The following is a 24626-nucleotide window of genomic DNA, read 5'->3' on the forward strand; positions in this document are numbered from 1 at the left end:
CTGCTCTTCGACCGTAAGTGATTGATAAGACAGCTCTGCCTACCAGTTGCCTGCTTTTGTTTGACTGAATTTGACTAGTCAGAGTGCTTGCTTGTAATATGATCCGATTGTTGGTGACTAGCGTGTATAAAAGGCATGGTAGGGAAGTGGGTTGAGTTTTTGACTGTCTGTGACTGTTCAAACAGCAGGAGGGTTAAAGTATTTTTAAATGTGGTTTAGAACAAGCAATCATTGCATTTTCACCTAAAACTCTTACCAATTCAGTGAGCTTTAGCTCGTGGGCCTCTAAAGTTTATGAGGATATAAAAAATTGGAATTTTATTTCCCCAATTTTGTTCAGTTGATGACAGACGAGGGCATGCAGAAACTCGCGCGGGGCTGCAGCAAACTACAGTCACTATGCCTATCGGGTTGCACACACCTCACAGATGCAACGCTAGTAGCTCTGAGTAACTTCTGCCATAAACTCAGGTAAGATCACAACTTTTTGGCTCGACTCTTGTCCTAAATCCCTCGGCAGTTTGGTTGGGAGCCCCTCTGGGTCCAACGCTGCGCAGGAACCTAATGGTACATTCTTTTGGGGTAGTAAAGCCTGGGTTCGGCCTTAAAGGTAATGTACATCATTGGCTTTTGCTGTAATTTTCAGAAATGAAATATTTGAGGGGTTAGTATAATAGATCAAATACTGTTATACTGACAAGTTTGAAGTTTTGTGTTCGAAAATGCTGGAAAAACCAAGAAAAACAAATATGTTCAAGTAGTCTGGTTCCCTGACTCCACTAAAGATGAAATGAATCAATTTATTGATGCCCGAAAATTGTAAGGTAAGGAAACCAGTCTAGCTGGCCTGCACCCGTTCATGAACATGTAACCAATAGCAAACAAAATTTGGACTGAAAAAAAGGTAAATTTGGAGCAGTAGTTAAAAAATAGTTAGTTTTTTCCAACGGTGGTCGGCCGACCATCGTTGGAAATTTATACAAAATACTACTTTTCTTGAAAATGACTTCACACCAGGTGCCATAATTTTACAGGATGCTTTAGACTTTCATTTACCAACATCCTATTTAGGTATTTCATAAAAATTTGGTAGTTTTGTTTTCCAATGTTTGCAAATGTATATTCCCTTTAACCTTTTTTTCACTAGCCAGCCGGGCTACTGAAACAAACTCTTAACTAGCCTGCGGCATTTTCACTAGTCTGCATGTTTTTCTCTTATAGAGTGTCTCATAAACAACAATGTGCATACATGTAAAACGTGTATCCCGAGGCAATCTTGTCAGTGTTTTTAATAAACCGATCTAATAATTTAACCGAAAACGTGAATAAAATTTGACACAAATTGATGCAGGTTTGCTTTCTGAATTTATTGATTTATTTCTTGCTGTCCTTTCAGCTTTGCCGTAGCTCAATAATTTTTGACTCGCCAGCCGGGCTACTTTAATTAGGAATAGCTTGACTAGCCCGCCCCTGTTTTCTACTAGAATTTGTTAGCGGAGTACCGCTAAAGTCAAGCCCTGAGTAAAGCAAAGTCTTTCGCAAGTCAATATGGCCCATCAGGCTGGCATTTAACTCCTGTTTACTTGGCATGAAATGACTGAGAATATTTCTATTGGACGGACTTGTGATTTACTTGTAACCGGACTTGTGATGGACTCGATTACAACACTGTCAAACAATGCAATTTGTTTAACTTGGACATATTTTAAATGTTACCTATTTTTTCTTTTTTTTTAACAGAACATTGGAAGTGGCCAGTTGCTCACAATTTACAGACAATGGCTTTCTAGCCTTAGCGAGAGTGAGTGAACCATAGCATTCAAACACTTATTTTTAAGAAATTGTAATACGATAAGTTGGAATAAATTTGGAAAAATTATTCATTGTGATTTTCAAACCACTTGGCACCATTAAACCATATTGTATACGTCAAAAGGTTAAAGATGTGTGGTTGTAATTTTTGTGTCAATTAGCTGCCTCTGCATTCATGCAATATCTGCTCTCTTTTTTACAGACGTGTTCAGAATTAGAAAGAATGGATCTTGAAGAGTGCTCATTGGTAAGATTTCCACAGCATCTGATATTTTCTTAAAGCCTGAATGTTTTTTTTCAAAAAAGTGTGGAAATTTCCTGTTTTTTTTTTTTTTTAAACCTGTTCCCAATAACATGACAGGCATTAAAATTTTGTTTTAATGTTAAAAGAAAAAGAAAATAAACAATTGTGAAAAAAAAATCAAAATTGATTCTTGAAAAAAAGCATCTGATATTAAAGCATTGTGTAAGATTTAATTCTGACCAAACTTTGGAATCATTGTAGCATTTCCCTTGGTGTGTTACTTCTAAAAATCTCAACATTTTTGTTTGTTCTTGTTTCAGATTACCGATTCCACACTGTTGCACCTGGCCAATGGTTGCCCGTCCCTGCAAGAACTGGTAGGCGTTGCTCCCTTGTAGGGCTGTGCACTTTCAAGTAGTTTAGTACTCGACAAATTCAAATTTTGATTTGATTGAATATTCAAGTAGTCGAAACACGTTGAGTCACTGATCAAGTTTTTACATGCGCCAGCCTTGAAATAAGCCATTTGCTAATAACCTATACCCTTTGTGAGTTACATTTGAATAACATCTGGTACAATGACTTGTTCATAATGGACGTCTGCACTAGAAAGCAGGATGTCATGGGTTCGAGTCCCACCCGAGTGATTTTTTTCAAAACTCGGGAAGTAACACACTTGAGTGTACAGTGTTTATACATCGGTTTTAACTTTGAATTCTCCAGACCAAAGGCACTGTTGCTGTATCACATGATTCGGGGCAAGCTCTTGCATAGTTACGTAAGAGACGCTCAGCATCAATACATTGCTCACAATGGGTGAGAATGGCACAAAGACACTAGACCATGCCGGAGCTGGGGGTTGCTAGCATAAGGCTTGCCCTGAATCACGTGATATAGTAACAGTCTCTTTGGGCTGGAGAATTCAAAGTTAAAATGTGCCCAGTATTTGATCAAGTCAGGGTACCAGATGTTACTCTAATATAATTCGCAAATGGCTTATTGCATCAAAGATTCACAGTGAGCTTATTAGAATATTGAGAACATTATTCTGTATCAATGTATGTTTTCAAAGTGCTGACTGGTTGTGACAAATTTTTTAAAATGCAAATTACAACTGCTTTTCCTCACGGAAACTCTAAAATCATGCATTTTATAGTGACTGTTGACAAAAAAACCCAATGAAACAGACAAAATTGCCAAAGCTGTATGTTATGCTTGAAATAATAAAAAAAAGTTGGAGGATTTTGCAGGATTGAGGTTGCATCCTAGCAAAAATGCCTCTAAGTTAGATTTAATTCTGTTCTGTTTTCCATTGAGGTTTATAAAAAATCTCATCTCGTCTCTCCCATCAGAGTTTCTCCCACTGCGAGCTGATCACAGACGAGGGCATCCGGCACATAGGCACCAGCGCCTGCGCCACGGAGCACCTGCAGGTCATCGAGCTAGACAACTGTCCCCTGATCACGGACGTGTCGCTAGAACACCTGATGGGTTGCCAGAGCCTGCAGAGGATAGAGCTGTACGACTGCCAGTTGATTACAAGGGCTGGGATAAGGCGGCTAAGGGTAAGAAATAGGCTTCGTCTAAACTCTTTGGCTACGGCTGTCTGTGGCTTCATCTGCTTCCATAGGAGCATGTGTAATTGCAAGCCAGCAAGCCGTAGTCAAGTATAAATGTGGAAGTGGCTAGGTAAATTTTTCTTTTAGCTGCTAAGCAAAGAAATGTACTAAACACCACCAAAAAAAATAAAAAAAATATATAAGTACATTGCTTTTGAGAACCAATAGGAAACATGACATGTTCCGTGTAACTGGTCAAGGGGGGGGGGGGGACATACCTTGATCAGAATGTCAGCGGCGTGGGGTTGGAGCCTGGTTAAGAGCCCCGGAAAATTTGGGATTTTAGACGCTGTGTGGTGCGATCTGAGGCAATTTCTGACCACTTTAACCATTTTTTTTTTAAGTAAAAGATTTTTATTCGGGGACGAAAAGGTGGAGGGGGGGGGGGACAAACGATATATCCCCCCATTTCAAAAGTGGGGGGGGGGGGGGGGGGGGGAACATGTCTCTCCCGTCCCCAACCGATTGGCGTGCAGTTTTCTGCTTTTATGAAATTGGAACCTGAAATGATCGAGACTTTTTAGAAGCCTAACTCTCAACATCTCAGTTTTTTTGTTGTGTCATTTTTCCGCTGCTTTACTGAAAAGAAATTGACTGTACTCGTGGATTGTTTGATGGATAATTGTGTTAAACGACACAACAAAGGTAGATTTGTCGTCCAGATTACCAGAAATGCTCAAGTTCTGCCCATTTCAAAGTCACGTTTCCTATTTTTTTCTGTTTCATCTCAAATATTTTCCCCACTTTTTTCTCTTTCTCTCTCCAGGCACAGCATCCTGATGTCAAAGTCCAAGCCTATTTTGCACCCGTTACTCCGCCCCCTTCAGTGGGAGGGGGTAGGCCACGGTACTGTAGATGTTGCACAATAATCTAGATACACTCCCCCCTCCCCCCTCCCCCTCCCCCCAGCAGAGATCCACACTTTGGAAATATAATATTACAAAAACAAGTTTGAAACGCTCGCCTCTGAATTACATGTTGTCCCTGGATAATGTCAATTTGAGATGGTACTACTAGCAAGCAAAACCGCTGTTCGTATATAATGCCATGAATATGTCAAAATAAGTCTGAATTTTATGATGTTTACAGAGTCTCCTGTTTGGTCATGTGTTTCGGTCCTCTTGAAACGTTACAGAAAAGTCCTGTCATTTGTGAGGTTGACAAAGTTTTAGCTTCGAAAGCAAATCGAATCCAGTCCTTTTAAAATCCGATTGAACGTCACTTGAACTTCAATGAGACATATTTAAAAAAAGATACAAAAATAATCCTGCTAGCATTCTTAACCATCTTTACGCTATTGAGTGGAAGTTGTTTTAAAATTGTAAGAAAAGTACAAAATAAGTGGTTAACGTCAACTAGAGATCACTCAAAACTGGAAAGTGGAATTTCTTTGGAAAGTAAAACTACTAATTTCACTTAATATCACCCCCTCTCTCCCAGGATTTGAAAGGTTACACATTTTTCGCAACTATTTTTGAAAACACATAACTTTTTTTTGCGTCTGAAAATTAAAGTTGTTGGATTGAGTTGGGTTTTCTTACGATTGTAGAAATTTTTTGTCTTTGGCGATTTTTTTTTTTTTTTTTTACATTCAGAAATATTTTGTTTGTGATACATGCAGGGTTTCTTGGTGAGTTAAATTGCCACAAATTAAAATTGTACCATGTTTTGTCATGTTGCATTGGAGATGAAGTAATGTGGGACGCAAAAACCTTTCTCCCTTTTTTCCAATATATTTTATGATATCATGCACATTTAGTTGTACAAGAAATCTAATCTTGATTAACAAAACTGAAATTTTACAGACAGAACATTTTAAATGGTTTTAACATCTTTAACCGGATTCTTTTTTATTGGAAAGATTTATATTGAGAACGTTAATTTTCTTTGCTGTAAGACAAGTTCAAAGCAGGCAGAGGTCTTTTTGTTTAAGCAGTTCAGATGGAATACAGTGGAATGTCGCTGTAGCGAACACCGCTTTACCGAACATTCGGCTATACCGAACATCATCCTTGGCTCCCGATTTTTGTGTACAAAACGTGACGAACATTGTTGTTCGAAGATGTCGACAGAAGAGTGACAAATGGTTTTATTTCCCCAAGGAATAGAAGGGAAAAGCCACCCGTGTAAGCTCAAAAACTGTGTAATTACATGATTCAATAGTTGCACGTGTTCAAAGTCGTCTTTCAGTAACTACCAGGGCATACAGGGTGAAGTTCTGCTGACGGAATTGAAAAGATGAATGGGCTTGACTCAGCGTGCTGTTTGTAAGTGCCACTACACTATAACAATGGTCAAAAGAGGGCGCCACTAATGTGTGAAAACCATACCGCTATACCGAACGATCACTGTTACCAACAATTTCTGCGGATCCCGCGATGTTTGTTATAGCGACGTGCCACTGTAGTCAATCTTTGTAACTGTTAAGTGATTGAGTTTTAAATTTCTAGTGAGTGTTTAGAATTTTTGGCGATGACGTATCCTAGGTGGAGTACACGGATTTCGCATATTCTTGGGTCAAAACTTGTCGTCGTATATTGCATACACAATAACCCGCGGCTGCGAGAGGGCGTTATCATGACGAACCGCTACAGTAGTATGCATGCGATGGAAAATGGACCGTAATAACCTGCAGAAGTAGCGCATGCGCACTAATTTCCCCCATTTTTCGGGGGAGATTTTGCAAGATTCCCAAGACAACGGTTTGTCGTGACAACACCATCGTGCGGCAACGTCTTGATCGAAAACTAATTTTCGCATTGCGACAAATCACGACACAAAGAATTATTTATCCAGATGAAAGACTTGACTAGATGAAGTGCGGAAAGTACGATTAGGGAAACAGGGATATCACAACTAATACATTTGACTTTTGATTCGCAATACAGGGTGAGTAAAAAAGAAAAACCCAAATGTCGGGACCATTGTTTTAGTGAAGTACTGCATGTAGCGCTCTCAAAATCTGGGATATGAAAGCCCAATTCATTAGGTGTGCGTTCTTTCAGCAAAACGAAAACAATTCACATTCATCCTTATGTCATTTGTTTTCGTTTTGCTGAAAGAACACTTTAACTTTTTGTGATCCGTTGACAAAACCTTAAAAACTCTGTAACTTGAAAAGTACATGAGTGATTTGAATGATTCTTGTACTAAAAGAAAGCTTATGAATTCTAAAATTTCATTTCTGAATACTGAAAGAAAGCTTTCACATCCTAGATTTTGAAAGTGCACATGCAGAACTTCACTGAAACAATGGTCTCGACATTTGGGGCTCGTTTTTTTTTACTCACCCTGTATTCCCTAAAGATCACTAGGTACTGACCCACGAATTCATCCCTCCAAATACCCTTATATGACTTCTCAGTCACTTATTTGTAAATGCTTTGAATAATTTGTACAAGTTTTACAAAAGAAATGTGATGGTACACTTACATGAAGCTAAAAGCTGTGTTGCCCTTTCATTGTGCATCAACGAATGTCAGACATTCACATTTCATGCTGGTGACTTTTTGTACTGAAAAAAATGCAATCTTTTTAATGATTGAAAGAATAACGATGACAAAATCAATGCAAGTGCTATAGGTTTTTTTGGTTGCATTTAATCCGATCAGAATATGGAGGGAAAAGAAACGTTAAAAAAAGAAGACATTTTGAACATCACCAATCATGTCCCTTTGTAAGAGTGTTTCCAGAATTCAAACTTACTTGAAATCAGTGCTATCCAGAAGAGATCTTTTCCAAATCACAGATTAATTAAGTTTTCCAAGTGTAATTTAAACAATTTGTCTTCGTTTGTGTTCACCATAAAACTCATCTCCAAAAACGATCTTTCTCAAATCTAAAGATCTGTTTGTAACTTTAAAGTGTAATATTAACTTCGTTTTTAAGTTTGATAAATTTTTAAGTTTAATAATTAATTTGTGTATAACGTAGAGGTAAACGATTAGTTGCAACTGCCGAAACCAATAACCACGGAGTAAACTTATGCCTGGGAAGAATATCGTGGATCTGCTTGTGAGCACAGAAATCTCATCAGCGCAGGAAGTATTTCCATCGAAAAAATCAGAAATCCAGTAAAAATGCAGTGGCATTCATGTTTTCTGGATACTGATTAATTCAGAGCTCAGAGAGCTTAGCTGCGAACTTCAAATTCGCTGTGTGAAATTTTGTGTTTACAAGTTCCATGATTTTGGCCCTGCTTAATGTTGTCATATTTTATGGTTTTAAGGTATGGTACCAAAAGCCTAACTTCCTATATGATGGAAGCAATCCATTGGATCTGTCTTTGCTCATCACGGTATTGTCGCTTCTGAATTACGGCTACGGCTACGGCTACGGCTACGGCTGACGGTAACACAAGCATCCATGGGAAGTGGATTCAGCCGCTCCCATTGACCAATGCGTAATTGACAGCCGTAGCCAAGTAATTTTGGACGCGGCTTAGGGCTTAGAAGTTACTGTTACTTTAATAGCTGGCCATGTGAATTGAGACTGAAGAAACAACTCTTCTATTTCTGGCTTTAGGTTATTTTGGTCAAATTTGATATAGTGTGCTATTAATTAACTAGGGACAAATTTGAGGGTACATGTATACCAAACACTAAGGAGCTATTCTTCTAGAAAAGTCTCTCTTTGATCTATTGAAACGAAAGTTTGGATAGTCGGAATGGAGTGGTCATGTGCTGCCTTGATTTTCATTCTACGAGGAAACAAATTCTAGATCGACAGAGTATCCTATTTATTTATTTGTATTTATTTTGTGTTAAGTAACTTTTGGGTGTGAACGTACTCAAGTTTGTCCCTAAAATTGTACTTCCTGGCTATTCGGTTTAAGTTTCAGCACTTTCTTGCATATTATTACACTTTCATGAAGTAACAATTCAAAAATTTGAATATCACAAACTATATCCACTGCTAAATGTTGATGGCATTTATTACACTTTTACACAGAATTGTCACACTTATAATGCATATTTGACTCTTTAACATTGAGATCATAGTTATTATAAGTAAGTTCAGCACAAATAGGTTTAAAATGTATACCATAAAAGTAATGCGAAAACATGATTTTAAAGTATCAACACTTTAGCATTCACCATTTTCAGAAGTATAAACTTGTTGGGTATTTGCCTGGGTTAAATGTCTGTCTGAAAAAAGGTTGGCGAAAAGCTCAGAAACACCCAGCAAAAGTGTGAAAAAGTAAACTAAGTGGATTTCACTGCATACCTTCAGCATCACCGTTGGTGAAATGGTTATTAACCCTAACTCCCTATCATGATTTACTAGGAACCATACCCATCCTGGCAAATTCCAACACCATATTGGAAACTGTGCACACATATTTCTGACTTTGGTTCTTGGAGGTGTGCCAACCCAATGTAAAAGACTGTCAGTTTAGGGGTACTGTACCCATCCAGACAGATTCCAACAAAACATGCTGTTGCATGGAGTTTGATGGGTTGAGTTCTGTTAGGGTTAATATGCAACATTTGTTTATTTGCGTTGAACCAGACTTTAGGTATAGTAATCAGATGTCAAAAATCAAGCGGTTTATAATGTGGCCACTATTTGGCCAAGGTTGCCTTCGGTAAAAAACAACTAAAAAATAAAAAAACTACAAAATTAAGCTGTGAAATGCATACATCTTGTTAGTAATTAAAGGCCAAAATTTATTCACTGAAAAAACATGAGCATAGATCTTGTGACACAAACAAAAATCATGTCTAAATTTTTCACACCATCGTATGTAGTAAAATGTCCATGGCTGTAATATTGTGTGGTTCGGTGCAAACCACGATGCTATTCAAGTGTTGAATCATGCTACTTTAAAAACAAACAAACGTGTACATAGAAAATAGCGATTGCAAGTTTCGTATGTTTCGTTTCGTTTTTGTTTTTCACGTTGTACGTTTGATATAGTGGAAGCCAGTGCTGGGATTGTGCACAGCATTATGTATGATAGATCGCATTAATTTATTGAGCTGTTGTTCAGCGGACATGATCACATTCAATGTGAAAAAGAGTCCTCGGCTTTGATTATAAGCTTATAATCGGGAGCGTGTACATATAGAGGAGATAAAACATTTTACATTGTGTGCATGTCGTCTTCAACATCACACGGGCCATTTTTAGAGAGTTTCCGGGTGGATTTAAAGAAACGCTTAGCTGGAATAGATTTTGCCAGAAGTATGTTTCTGCTTTCCAGTAAGAATTGCAAGGTTCAAAATCAAAAGTTGTATCCGGTTGCGAAGCAAGATGTTCGGAATGTAAGATTTACAAAAAAATAATAAAAATAAAAAAGATTTCAAATTAATTTTTTTTTTTTTTTTAAAGGGACGACATTCACATATCTGCTTGGTAGCTTTCTAAATTTGGCCTACGCTGCTAATTTCAAATGATTAGATTATTTCAATGTGCTATTTTTGTATAAAGACACGACATCATTTTTTGTGTGATTGCTTCCTGGCAAACGTTTCTACATGTATGGAATATGGAATCATATAGCATTCATGTATATACCGAGTTGACATCATAAACACAATGTAATTTCATGAAAATGTAAGCTTCTTTGTCTCTTTTATTTGGTGTTCAAGAAAATGGATTCCTCGCCCAGGCCCACTTCTTCCCGTTTGAAGATTTAATGGAGATAATTTTAGAACCATTCAGAATTTAGTCAGTGGGCTTGTTGGGCCCATAAGCACTCTTTGAAACTCTCTGGATCACTTCAACAAGTTCAAAACTGCTTGATGCAATTTTTTTTTCTGACCCTTTTATGGGCGGGGACATGCCATACAAAATAGGTGGCTTTGTGTGCAAAAAACCCTGATTCAGACAATTTCACTTTTTTGGCCTACTGGTAGACATCCAAGTGCTACATGTACATCACGAGAATAAAAATCCAGAATTCTGCCTCTTTTGGGGTGGGGCCACATTTTATATCAGTGGGGGACAAACGTTGTTAGAAAATCTAGCTGTAACGGGTAATCTTGGTGTGGTTTTTCCCATCCAGTATATTGAGTGGGGGTGGACAGAATATTTACATATCAAATCATAAATTTGTTGTTCCGTTTGGGGGCGTGTCACAATTTTTTTCATAAAAAAGGGGGCACATCTTGCATATGAAAAAAAAAAAAATCTAACTGAAATTTTGAATTTTTTTTAAAAAGACTTTAAATAAACAAACCTACAATTTGAAACTTTGCTTGATAAATTACTGCTTAGATAAAATTGACATGGGCGGGACTTGTACTAGTATGTTGTAATTTCATTTTGTCCCCACCCCCAAATTGTGAAAGGTGTCCCGCCCCCCGAAGAGAAAATTTGTCCAAAACTGTGTTTCAACATGTTATTTGAAATTCAATTTTTTATCTGCTGCAAAAAGTCTTGATAATTAAAGGCCTCTCCTTTTTGAGTTTATTTCGCGAACACTGGTTGGGGAAATGGTAAGCCTACTCATGGAGGAAAAACAACAAGTGTCTATTCTTCATTTAATCATCAGCTGAAAAAAACAATACTCGGAAAACGTTCGTCTGGGGTTGGAAAGTGTTTCATGAATAATCCCTGAAATTTTCAAAGAATGTACCCGAAATTCAATATGGGAGATTATTTTTGACCATGAGTGCTTCCTCTAGTGGAAAAAAACACTTTGCTATGTGCTCATAGCGATTATGTGGTGTAGAAAAAAAAATCGCCGTCGGTACGGTGCGTCTGGCGCTAGCTGCGCTTGTGTACTGTTGAAAGAGGGCGCTGTGACCAATTTTAATTTACCATAGTTGTCACATGTCTCATAAAATAAAATAATCACAAAAAGTTCAAACAAAGATAATTTTGTAAATTAAAAAATGAAATAGTGTTTATTATTAAATGTTTGTTTTTAATGCTCTCTTTTCAGTGATATTTTGATTAAATTTATAATCCATTTAAAAGATTTGAGATGAATTGAAGCAGCAACTGCTGACTACGGTAAAAATGTGTACAAAGATGGCTGTCAGAAAAAAGGATGGAGGGGCAGATTTTAAGTTTTTTGAGTCTGCTGATACGATTTCGCAACTCGATAACGTGAAATCATGGTTACAGAGAAACTGCAAGAAGGTAGGTAGCTCTGTGTCGTAAAAATAGCTTTTTTGGTGATGTAGTTTGTGCTCAGTGATACTTTGAATCTATCGCCCATTTCCGTCTTTGTTGTTCGACTGCACGAGTGCCATTGACAAAGCGTTCATCATGTTTAACACAGTAAGCATTGCCATTGCGGTACGGTGTACTGTAGACTAGTGTAGATACGCGATTGGTGATTGTGTAGTTTGGGGCCCTAATCTTACTAGAGAACAAGAATCCATTTTTAAGTTACTGAATTTGCCAAACTAGTCGCAACATTTACAACCAACAGTCACAACATAAAGGATGGACATGATGATTGATAATGATAATTGATAGACAAGACAATAGAGCAGTTTTGAATTTTTGAGGAAATTTTGGGAAAAAATGTTGCAAGCTAACGCCACTTTTTTCTTCAAATATCATCTCAATGAAGGTCTTTCATTGCAAAAATGATGATAAGACATGAATCTGGGACTGAGAAACATTTCCAATTTTGTTAGGAAATACTTAGAAAAATAGAAGAAAATTTTCTTGACTCTCCATAGACTTTGTACACAATCGCGGAAGTGACGTCAGGTTGCAACATTTTTTTATAAATTTTGGGGTAGGCCTAAAACCGTGAGGAAAACGATAAAATGGGAAAGAAAATAAGATAACGATCACTGCCATGCTCCATGAATGCGCAAAACCGCGTGTATTGATTTGCATGGGATCAATTGTAAAATGTGCCAGAATACTGCATTTTCTAGTAAAAAATACTGTTCAAAATTATTTTTAAAAATAGCGTCATTTAATATAGCCCTATTCAAGATTTCTATGGCCACTCACTGGAGTAAACTGTGCTATAAAAAAGTAGGGCCACACAATGCGAGTACAAAAAGTTGGTAAAATGATGGCATCTTTGTATGTAAATATTTCGGCCTGATACTTTACATGGGGGTTCCTTTACCCAATATGCCCAAGCATCCCAAATGAACACAATTTCACCAAAATGAACACTTTCCAATGGTTCCTTTTGGTGAAATTTGTCTCTTAATTGGAGATTCCTTGTGATTATGTCATCTTCAGCTCATCATATCTAGTTGCATTTCCCACCCATGTGGCACAGAATAGTTAAGACCACAACATTTGACACAAAGCCGCTTTTTGTCTTTTTTCTTCATTACAGTGGATTCAAGCAGAGCCACCCACCAACAAGGGCTTGGCCTCGCTGCTGGCGCAGCTGCTGCAGTTCCAGGAAGATGCGTTCGGTAGACACGTCAGCAACCCTGCCCTCACCAGACTGCCAGTGAGTAGTTCATTCGTCTTGGCAACATGGTCCCAAACCCTCCTTGATCCTACAAAATCCTGTAGGAGATTTGGGATGATTTTGTAGGATAGAGGAAAGTAGAGCCTTAGGATGATGCCTAACATTGATGCGAAGATGCTGTTGCTTAGTGCTTTAAATTTCTTAGGATAAAATTCTTCGTACACATGTGTGGTGTGTCCTCCTCAATTGGGCTCTCAAAAGCTGTTGAAAAGCACTGTCTGTTCTATTGGTGCATAGAGTCCTTGGCTTGATTGATGCCCTTGAAACTTCCAGTGAAGAATATGCCTGTGGTTTCCTGCAAATTTTCCTCTGAAAAATGCCTGGAAAGTTATGACATTGGAGCAGGCTGGTCAGCTAGGACAAGAAATAAAGACCACATTCCTGATGCATTTGTCCCCGAAATCAAAATCATCAAAAATTGGGATCACTAAAAATTGGCAGAATTTGCATTACATTGTCAAAGAGCACTGTTAAATGGACTGAATTGTGTGGCATTCGTAAAATTGTTCTTGAATCCTGAGTTGGGCTCAGATTTGACGGGTCTGTTTCAGATTCAGCAATTGCAGGCTTGGGAGGCTGTTGATAGGGATTCCCTTCTCTGTAATCTTTCTGTTATGGGTGCTCCCCCCCCCCCAAAAAAAAATAAAGAAATGAAAAGTTCTTTTCAAATAGATCAATTGATCAGGGATTAAGTTTTGATTATTATTACAGTTTGATATTAGATACCATTATTAGTTGTTATTTTATTGTTACAGTTGCGTTGTTTTATGGACTTCAAGTCCGGAGGTGGACTATGCAATATTCTTATGGCCGTCTACAAGTTCAAGAGCGACCAAGGATGGTAGGTTTAACATATTTAAACTGAGAGTAACATGGAGAATGACTTCAATTTTTGTATCTTTTATTCATTCAGTAAATTGAGTATTTTGGAAATTTCTTTTGTAACCCGATTTTCCTTCAGTGCGATATGTATGAGGAGTGTTGTACCATGTCCTGAGCAATGTTGAAATAAAGATTGTGTTAGAACTAGGGTTCACTTTTTTGTATGTAAACCTAAATTACGTTCAATCAGACATTTTCAAGTTCATTTCATGCTATTATAATGAAGATCAAGACACAGGTAAACACAATGGAACTAAGTTTAATATAGAGGCTTAAGCAACAAGCAGAAGCTTGTACTGGGTCTGCTGCCCTCACTAGGATTACACAAAAAGTATTTAAGTTTATAGTTAGTAAATTTCAAAATTAAATATTCAACAACTTTGAATAAATTGTCACCTTAAAAGCTATAAGCAGAATCAGATTACATTGTATCTTATTGGAAAGAAGTTGCGCTCAAGACGTCCTGGATTCTTTACCCAGGCGGCGGTTTGACTTCCAGTCGCCGTCCCGCATGGACCGCAACGTGGAGATGTTCATGAGCATCGAGAAGAACCTGCTGCAGACGCGCTGCCTCTCCTTGCCCGTGGTCTACATCCAGGACGAGGTGGAGCCCAAGATGATGAACAAGCTGAAGGACATCATCAAGAGACATCAGGTTGGTCAGTGGGTGTCGCCAGGCCAATAGAACAATCCAGTTATCCTCACACACTCTAGGATGCAACCTCAATCCTGCAAAATTCTCCAATTGCCTCCATGTAAAAATGGCATACAGCCTACAGCAATCACTGTCAATATTGAGGCAGAGCCAGTGACATCCTGGAGCAGTGCGTATAATCTAGACCTAGATTTATGCACAACTGAGCATGAACAATGCAAGTTCCAGCCCAAGACCTTGACACAGTGCAACTTCCAAAATCAGCCACACATTTTTGCCATATAGCCTCAATCCTGCAAAAATCCTTCATTTTGCAAAGAGGATTTTGGAAAGTTATGGTTAAGTTGGCGACACTGGAAAGGCACATGTGTTGTTGCGCAGTGGCATGGAATAATAGACCGTTGTTTTTGATTTGGGGGGAGTGGACGTGTAAGTAAATTGCCAGCAGACCGCTCTGTGCTGGAATGGGGGGGTGGGGGTTGGATGCGGGACACCATCTGACTAATGAGGGCGCTATTCAAAGCGTCTGCGAGACTGGACACAGTCAGACAATAGGTGACGCTATTCATTGCATCATATGCTTAGTTTGCTGACAGGACAACATTTTCCATCAAAAACAAATAATGGGATAATCCCGGGTGAGGGAGGGGGGAGGGGATTGATAATTGGGGGGGGGGGGGTTGACACCACCCCCTTGGTAAGTCAACTGCTACCTCAAGTTACGACATTGCATTAAAGATGTTTCTTTAAGTTTCAATATTGGTTCCTTCTCCAGGGCACAGTCACGGATGATATTGAGTTGGCGACACACATTGTCTACGGAGCTCCACCCTCCTTGAATGAAGGTAAGTGGAGACCAATCGAATAGCGGAGGATTGTCAGTCTGTTCCGTCAGAAATATAACCGTAGCACTCACAAACTCCCCTGTGAGGGTTGTCATTCATGATACATTCTTATTTCCTGTTTCAGGGGAGGAGTACATTCGCCCCATCGTACGCCGGGAGAAGTCCATGCTTGTCCATTGGTGCTACTATCCAGACAGCTACGACACCTGGGTACCTGCGGCAGAGGTCCCTGGGGACCCTGAGCCGGGCACCACCTATGATGGCCCATGGGAGGTAAGCCACATCCCCACACAAGACAACCCTATTCCCATCCTGCCCCCAACCCATCCCCGCCCTGCCCCCACCCACCCCATCCCCACCACCCTACCCCATCCCCATGGAAAACCCCCTGGAAAAGCCAAAAAAAAAAGAAGAAGAAGAAGAAGAAAAATAAAGAGAAAAAAGAAAAGAAAAAGAGGCTTGAAGACAAAGTGGTGTAAATTGAATGAGTTGGGAGGGGGGGGCAAAATGTCCCTGCCCCCCTCTAAAAATGATAAATCGAGAATATGTTGAGAAATGCAAGCATTTTTGGCAAAACAATTTTTTGCCCCCCTCTAGAAAAAATCCTGGCGACGCCCATGCCCATCCCCACCACATACATTTAAAATCCTGCAATCTGAAAACTCTTTACATTTGTATTTAAAATGTCTGCTTTGGAAAATAAAATGTGCATCTTTAAAGATATTTGTTTGGAGGTTAATGACACTGGGCAATTTTGCAAGTAAAATTCTGGCTTCGAGAAAGATTCTGCACGAATTAAAATGCCCAGTCCTGCCCTGTTTTGTAATTCATTTATGAATAAGCTGACCTGAAAAAGTAAATCCTCGTGTTCTCACTCTCATTATCACCATATGCGTCACTATGTGAGTCGCCCTTTTTTTACCTCCCTCAGTTGAATGCCAAGTGGATTCTGGATCTTGAGGAGTTCAACGAGTGGATGAACGTTGAAGACTATGAAATATACGAAGACGTGAGTAAATTCACCAGTAATTTCCCATTACAGTTTGAGTGCACTCTTACATGAAGAAGTGAACCTTTCTGGTGAGACGTCAGTATTCAGAGCAGTGTGTAAAACCCTTTAAAACCCTGCAGGTCAGCTTCAGGTGAAGGGATGTGGAAGTGTTAGAGTAAAGTGTGTCACACAGAGAGTCACTGCACAAAAACAGCACTGTGGAGAGCAGTGAAGCGTGACCGAATCTGCCTGCTTGCTCGAGCTTAACCATACAAAAGAATTGTGCAGGGATTTGAAGTGTTGTCCATACTCCACAGAAGATTACCTCAAAGGAATTTTGAAGTGTGGGCGCTAACTCTGTGGGCAAAAGTGGTTTTGCAAAACTTGAAGGGTTGTGAAGTGCAGAAGACCAGGAGGGTTCAAGGTGTTAAATTGATTGCGAATCGTATTTCAAATGTTAAAAATTCTCTGCAATTCACACTATACGATCAATGATATATTTTTCAAAGTTAACACTTTGATGCTGTTTAATGACATCAATTTCTGAAGGTAATCATAAATTCATAGTTTCTGACGATTATCATATTCAGTAAACGTGAAATAAATGGACACAATCTAACAATGACCACAAACAAGAAATTAGTTGTGCCGTAAGTTAAAAAAAAAAAATCCTTGTGAGAATAATTTATTTTCAAATTACTTCATAAAATTCTTCTAAAATACCAAATTATTTGGACTCGATGATCCATCCGTTGTTTTGCTTGTGTTTTGCAGGGTGATGCCAAAGAAGTCGTCAATGTTGCATCAGGGAATCTGAGGCGGAAGGTGTACCCGACCAAACCCATGGTAGATGAGGTAGGTGGTTCTAAACCCCTCCAGAATGATTGCTACTAACGTCGCAAGATCCAAAGATAAAAAATCCTAACGCCAAACTGCCTAGGCGTCTGTGGTAGCCTTGATCCAAGACAGGATTTCAATTTATTCCCCTTATACAGCTGGTCCCCTTGAACAAGCGCGGTATATGTGCTGCTGTGGTAAAGGTCACAATCAACAAGATGAATCATGGTGTGTCCGAATTTCTCTCGTAGTCGTCTGCCCCAAAATCTCCCTTTCGTACTGTTGAGGGGGTACGTGTGCACGGAGCCCCCAGCGGTCATGAGACTTGCACAAGAAAACTTTACTCAGAAATATGATGGTTGTTAGAAAATGTAAGGTTTGAAATTCCAGTTAAATTGTTTTGTTTTATCGTAGCATGCCCACAGTCCAGAAGCAGACAGGAGAGAGAAGAGAGGAGGAGCCGGGAAGAAGAGAAAGAGGTCTCCCTCGCCGACCTCAGACAAGAGGAAAAAGAAACCGTAAGAGAAACTCTTGTCAAATTTCCCGTCACCAAAGAGCTGCATTTATTGGTGTTTAAGTTAAACAAAACGCACACAGGCAGAACATGTTGTCTTATAAAAACCAGTGGTTTTCAGATATTCAAAATGTGAGGTGTTGTGGGAAACTGAGATGGAACTGGGTACAGGCGGAGTGGAGAAACAGCAAACAAACGAATGAGTTTTTTTTCCCAATTTCAGATTTAATGACATTTGTAATCTTTGATATGTGGTATAAAACTGTTTTTAAGGAAAAACAGTTGGCATCTTTCATTTTCATGACTACAAAACTTGAGACTTAATTGCTTTTTCTCAGTATTTTACTTTTTTGACATATCGATAAATGCGAAATTTAAACAGCCATAACTTGTTAACAGAAAGTCTGTTTGAAATCTAAAAACAGTATTGTAAAGAGCATTCTATTCGCTTTCCTGATACCCACAAACCCTCATTTTGGACCTCTGCCAAGTTCTGCGTCATTTTGCCAGAATTACTCACAAACAAAGATATTTCAGACGGCCACAAACTATTTTTAAAAGCATTTATTTTTAAACACGTAATGTTTAAAATTACAAACATTTATCTCTGATTGGCTGATCTGTTTACAGCGGTCGGAGCCCAGCACCAATCATGAAGAAGAGAATTCCCCGTGACGAGGAGCCCGAAGACTTGACCAAGGACATGGACAACCCGTCCACTATACCAGCTGTGGAAGAGGTCCAACTGCCCAAAATAGGTAACATTTCATTCTGATGTGTGGACTCCATACTTGAACGCAGATAGCACATCATCACCACTCGTAAAAGCTTTGTAAGAAGGATACATAGCTTGGACTGTTTCACATGTATTTGGTTCCCACAGTCATAGAAACAATCCTGGAGTTTAAAGCTATCATGGAAAGTCATTGAAAAGTCGTGGCAGTTTGTTATTTTACAAGGAGTCATGGAAAGTTTATAATCCAAGAAAAAAGTTATTGAAAAGACATGGAGTCTGGCAAAACCCATGTGCGTAATTGTTTAGTGCATACATGCTGTTACGACAGTTGTAGTGGTGTTCAGAGCTTTTTAGTACCATGAAATGCTAGGAAGGCGATGACAGAATGCTTAGTAAGTGTTTTGTGACGAGTATAAATTGAACGTGAAAAAGTGGGAGGATTAAATGTCTGTGAGGGGAGGTGAAGGCCATCTTGGTGCATTGCCAGTAATTACCAAAGTTCCTAGGTGTCTTTAATCTGGAAATGTGCTTTCTACATTTGCACACTTCCTTAACCCTAACAGAACTCAACCCCTCAAACCCCAAATGGCATGTTTTGTTGGAATCTGTCAGGATGGGTACAGTACCCCTAAACTGACAGTATTTAACATTGGGTAGGCACACCTCCAGATTCAAAGTCAGAAATACTTTCCCATATTGTGCTGGAATTTGCCTGGATGGGTATGGTTCCTAGTAAATCATGCTAGGGAGTTGGGGTTAAGGAATTAACAAGCTTCGTGATTTTTCCTTCCTCTCTGTATCTGTGGAGTGATGTATAACCCTTGGGTAGATTAGGAGTTGAGACTCCAGTGACAATCTCCCATTGCTAGATAGTATCTGACCACAGACGCCAAACAACATTTTTTAGATGAGTATGAAAAAAAAGGCAGTCCTGGCCTTTGTTTTATAACGACGATGTAAATGCTCTCTATATGCAGTCACATTTGAACATGTGTTGTGTTTTTCTCTTTGCACAGTGTCAAGTCGCAGTGGTCGGGACACAGAGCTTCAGCCAATCAAGGGAGGCTCACTGCAGGAACTGGACGATTCACAGAACGAATCGCAGGACAAGGTAACCTAGGCAACTGGTCTCTTCTCACTAACCCCTCTCCTAACCCTCAAGATATTCTCTCTACCGTTCCGAATCAAGTGACCAACAGAAATCCCGAAGCCTCTTGATTCCAACAGAATCCAACAAGAGAAGAGTTTGAAACTCCTTGAATTTGATAGAATCCAACAGTTTCTCTTCACCTGTGAAAGAAGTCAACATCTAACAAAACTCATCAGAATCCGTTTGTTGGATTCAGCATTGAAGGCATTGAGCTCCTCAATTCAAGGAAATATCCACATGAAACCAAAGTTCCAACAAAGTCTTACTGTCGTCAAACATTTTCCATTATGTTCTTAATTGATTACACAAACTTAGCACCATCCATAATGGGCTCTTCCTGCCTGTCTAGTAGACATTGCGCGCGCATCAACCAATTAGATCTCAGCTTTTTGGTCAGGTGACCATGGTAGCGAAGTCACGCTCAGTCATGTTAAATGTAGAGTAGATCATTTGTCATTTGTGCATTTGTTTTGTTTTGAGCAACAAAAGTGCTCGAAATCTAAAGACGGGTGCTTAACAACTTACCTGATGAGTTTTAGCTCTGCGAATGCTGTATATTCAGAGAAAACAATTTTCTAGGATCTCGATTTCAATAGACCTAACACCTATTGACGTAATGGCTTTATTTACATATGCGCTTTCCTATGGGAGGGAAGTCGGGACGCTAGACGAAGTAGGGACCGTCTACCACATAGGAAAGCGCACATGTAAACAATGACGTCACCCATTGGAAATGGCCTTCTTTTATTGTTTTCTTCAAAATGACAGCATGCCATTAAACAAGCTTCATGATTTTTGCTTCCTCTCTGTATCTGTGGAGTGATGTACAAACCCTTGGGTAGATTAGGAGATGAGACTCCAGTGACAATCTTCCATTGCTAGATAGTATCTGACCACAGGCGCCAAACAGAAAATCTGATGACTACGAATAAAAAACAGTCAGTTCTGGCCTTTGTTTTATAATGACAAAAGGGAGTTTAGTACCATTACTATCTTTAAATCAAGTAAGTTTTTTTAACCATAATTTGGTCAGTTACTTTTTGGATAGCTGCAAATATCTACTCTACCTTTAAAGCACGGTAAGTAACAAACACAAACCAAAAGTGGGCGGAGCTTATTGCCAAATCCGGAAGGGTCCACTGCTAGTTTGACTACTCCAACGTCCACTGGTTCAGCCTGCGAATTATTTAAATTGTCACGTTGTCTCTGGGTCTAGGTGAACGGGGAATCGGGGGCTCTGGTAACCGGCGCCGAGCTCGAGGAGAAAGAGAACAAAGCTCCCGAGACGCAAGAGGAGCAAGTGACGGAGCAGACGCATCACATCATCGTGCCCAGCTACTCGGCTTGGTTTGACTACAACAGCATGCACGCCATCGAGAGGAGGGCCTTGCCCGAATTCTTCAACGCTAAGAACAAGTCCAAGACGGCCGAGGTGTAAGTAAAAAAAAAATCAGGGTTTTCAATATCATGCAGCTGCTAAGCAGACAATATTTACTTAGCAGATTTATGTGCCGAGGAACAACTTCATCAAAAGATGCTGTATCGGTCATTCCAATGGTTACGGTGCTTGTGTTCTTGGGCAAGACACTTTACTTCAATTGCCTCTCTCCACCCAGGAGCGTAAATTGGTACCTCTGAGGCTAGAGACCAGACTGCGCTGATCTCGGCTGCAGAAAAGAGGTCTCATGGCCTGATGAACAGGGGTAATAACTGTTAAGCGGTTCGAGACCTAGCTTTGGTGGAGGGCGCTATATAACGACAGACATCATTATTTGTCATTGCTATTTTTCCAGTCCCTGTTACATCTGATATCAGTGATACACTCCTTAATACTGTCGTCTTTGTAGAGTGATTGTGAATACCAAACTACCTATCCAACAAATGAAGAATTGTTTGAAGTCATTCTTGGAAGTTACCAAGCACCAACGTAATAGTATACACGAGCTAATACCTTTTGGAAAGCTAAAGTGATCAGATTAAAAAAAACAAAACAATTTTCGAGGTGGCAAATTATGGCTGGCTGTGGCCGCTATGGTCACTTCAAGGTTTAATAATCACTTATCATTATCTGCGACACTGAGAAAATAACATATGAAAACATTATTTATAAAATGTATATAATATATAAAAATCAAGGCACGAAACCACTGCATCCAACTTTATAGGCTTTGCCCTTTGAGTGGAAATTCTCTCAGGACTCAGTCAATCGTCATCAAACCGTTCCACCAATTGGAGTTGAATCGAGTATGGGATTGCGAGCCGTGAAAAATGTTTGTTACTTTTGTGAGCAAAAGTTTCTTTGTCTGTGGAATGATGTATAACCCATTGGGTAGATTAGGAGTCGAGACTCCGATGACAATCTCCCATTGCTAGATAGTATCTGACCACAGACAGACGGGCAGTGTAGCAGTCCAGGTCCCTGTGATGGGTCACAAGTCCATCATAAGTCCAGTCACAAGCAACAGGGGAAGGACAATGACAAAGGAATGCCTACGTTACAGATCATATGTGTTATACATGTTTCATATAACTGAAACTGAGTTATATACATGGTTGGAAAGCTCACAATGTAAGCTTTCATTTGGTATATAATAGAGCTCCATAGCCCCTCCCGTTCTGGGGAAATGACGTATTTACATATTACTTACTTCCTTGGAGTTCAAATTGCACAACTGAGAAAACAGGCTTTGAAATAGCTGGCTTTGTTGAAGAACAACGGAACAATACACACAAAATGGTTGTTTTTCCAGTTTGTTTATCAAAATTAACATTTCTGTGAATGAAACCTGAAACTGTAGGTATTAAAGATGTCATTCATGACAAAAAAAGCAAAATCACATTTTGACAAAATTTTCACCCTCTCAATGTTGAGCGTGCCATTACACAATAATGCACAGCACAACTTAATACCCTTTTTTGCGAAGCCGGTCACATATGATCTGTGTGTTGACTTGGGAGTGGATGACTTGTGATGGACTTGTGATTGACTTGTGAGGAACTTCTGACAACACGTCATCCATCACAAACACCTCGACTGCAACACTGCAGACATGCTTCAATGAAAGATAGATGCCCAAGATTTAGCATTGTGACCTCATGCTTTTAAATTTCCCCTTTTTTTTCCCGGACAGGTTCATGGCGTATCGTAACTTCATGATTGACACGTATCGTCTGAACCCCACCGAGTACCTCACCTTCACAGCTTGCCGCAGAAACCTGGCTGGAGATGTCTGTGCCATCATGAGGTAAAAAAAAAAAAAGAAATTTTTGTCATCTTTGCCTTTCAGTGAAAAGTTCTCGCATTGTTATTTTGACATCTTTGGCAAATTTCGTGAACTTCTAAACGCAGAAAATTATTTGCCGAGCAAAAATGGGTTACCACTTAAGCTATTGCGTGGAGCGCTGTGTTCCAACGGGGCCTTGGTATGTGGGTTCAAACCCTGGTTGGGAACATGGTGCTTGTGTTCTTGGGCAAGACACTTTACTACAATTGTCTCTCTCCACCCGGGAGTCTCGAGCACCAAAAGATAGTGGTATCCGTGAAATGGCTTATGCATTTCACATAACCCTACATAATTACTTTAAGGCCCAATCACACTGTCCAAAATTTCTGTGTTAGTCCCAGACCAGACCCCGAGTCATTGGCAACTCCGTTCACACTAGCAAGCATCCAGCACGGCTTGTACACGGGTCCAGTGCTTTACCACGGGTAAAATTCAATCCTGGTCGGGACCAGCTCTGCTGAAGTAGAAAATCCAAAATTGACACCCGACTCATGAACACACCAGTATACGTGTGAACGGGATTCCTTGCCTACCTTTGTTTGATGGGACACAGTTCCTCTCACAGTGGACCTATGTTGATTTTAACATGGGTAGGCGAGGCAATAGTGTGAAAAGCCTTCAGTAAAAAAGTCCTTTTTAATTCCTCTTACACTTCAGAGTGCATGCTTTCTTGGAGCAGTGGGGTCTCATCAACTACCAGGTGGATGCTGAGAACCGTGCCGCTCCGATGGGGCCTCCGCCTACCTCCCACTTCCATGTGCTGGCAGACACGCCCTCCGGATTGCAGCCCATGCAGCCTGCCAAATCACAACAGGTGGGAGAGCGTGAAATTTCTTGAACTGTATTTCAAAATCTTCAATCTGTTTGTCCTAGTGGATGCCAGTGTTTTGATTACAACAATTTTTTTTCTTCAATTTTTAAGTCAGTAATTTTGAGCCTTCAGTTAGACATTCTCACTTAATTACTGTGAAGGACCAGCCCACTTCTGAGTGACTGAATAATTGATTGACTGACCGAGTCACCGAACGTCTTAAAAGAAGACTGTTTGAGTCCATCACAACTATGCAAGCCCAGTTACTTGTACTGCTATACTAAAAAGCGGAAAAGGTGTACGCGTGTGTTCGAGAGTTGCGCATGCAAATTAGGCTCACCCACAAAGCGGGCGCCTGCTGGCGAAGTGGGGCGACAGTCGGCAAAGCCACCTACCCGCCAAGTGGTTGAGGCAAAGCCTCGTTGCCTCATTGACTTCCAGAAAAAAGGTTTTGATTCTGTTGGCCTTAAAACTCGGCTGAAATAGCTATGCCTTGAAATGCAGATTTCCAGTAACGCTGCCTGTTATTGCCAAAGACATCTTGTTGTGAATAACAGGAAGTCAGGTCGTGTCAATTTAGTGATACCTATCCTTGTCTTCCTTTGCCTTCCACCTGTCGACCAAGATTCAAATCCTAGTCATGGTGGTACATGTTAAATAAAGCTTCGTTTTTGTTGTTGTTGATGTATTTGTTGACTTTAGTCGGCCTCGCAGCAAGTTGCCAACCTGGCTGACAAGGGAGGGAACAAAGACAAGCCCAGCAACGACCTGCAGAACTTTGGCCTGCGGACGGACCTGTATGCATCCAAGAAACCTCAGCCTTCCAAGGTGGGTACTGCA

General features: G+C 39.8%; 2 protein-coding genes across 2 annotated transcripts in view; both read left to right on the forward strand.

The window, feature by feature from the left end:
* The window catches only part of LOC119744670 (F-box/LRR-repeat protein 20-like), a 31186-nt gene extending 25378 nt beyond the window's left edge, over positions 1 to 5808 (forward strand). The window contains exons 9-14 of the mRNA XM_038220735.1: positions 341 to 471; positions 1741 to 1801; positions 2015 to 2059; positions 2377 to 2433; positions 3409 to 3621; positions 4442 to 5808. Of these exons, the coding sequence (XP_038076663.1) occupies positions 341 to 471; positions 1741 to 1801; positions 2015 to 2059; positions 2377 to 2433; positions 3409 to 3621; positions 4442 to 4549 (615 nt within the window). The 3' untranslated portion in view covers positions 4550 to 5808. The remainder of the gene's footprint in view (positions 1 to 340; positions 472 to 1740; positions 1802 to 2014; positions 2060 to 2376; positions 2434 to 3408; positions 3622 to 4441) is intronic.
* Positions 5809 to 11611: 5803 nt separating this feature from the next.
* LOC119744754 (SWI/SNF complex subunit SMARCC2-like) overlaps positions 11612 to 24626 on the forward strand; it is a 31799-nt gene continuing 18784 nt past the window's right edge. Inside the window, exons 1-15 of the mRNA XM_038220857.1 lie at positions 11612 to 11766; positions 12941 to 13060; positions 13837 to 13922; positions 14444 to 14618; positions 15394 to 15463; positions 15588 to 15736; positions 16395 to 16472; positions 17229 to 17309; positions 17706 to 17809; positions 18436 to 18563; positions 19558 to 19652; positions 20908 to 21125; positions 22823 to 22936; positions 23633 to 23789; positions 24489 to 24614. Coding sequence (XP_038076785.1) covers positions 11644 to 11766; positions 12941 to 13060; positions 13837 to 13922; positions 14444 to 14618; positions 15394 to 15463; positions 15588 to 15736; positions 16395 to 16472; positions 17229 to 17309; positions 17706 to 17809; positions 18436 to 18563; positions 19558 to 19652; positions 20908 to 21125; positions 22823 to 22936; positions 23633 to 23789; positions 24489 to 24614 — 1824 coding nt within the window. The 5' untranslated portion in view covers positions 11612 to 11643. The remainder of the gene's footprint in view (positions 11767 to 12940; positions 13061 to 13836; positions 13923 to 14443; positions 14619 to 15393; positions 15464 to 15587; positions 15737 to 16394; positions 16473 to 17228; positions 17310 to 17705; positions 17810 to 18435; positions 18564 to 19557; positions 19653 to 20907; positions 21126 to 22822; positions 22937 to 23632; positions 23790 to 24488; positions 24615 to 24626) is intronic.

This window comes from Patiria miniata, unplaced genomic scaffold (genome assembly GCF_015706575.1).
Source record: "Patiria miniata isolate m_02_andy unplaced genomic scaffold, ASM1570657v1 HiC_scaffold_7, whole genome shotgun sequence".
NCBI classification, from domain to species: domain Eukaryota; kingdom Metazoa; phylum Echinodermata; class Asteroidea; order Valvatida; family Asterinidae; genus Patiria; species Patiria miniata.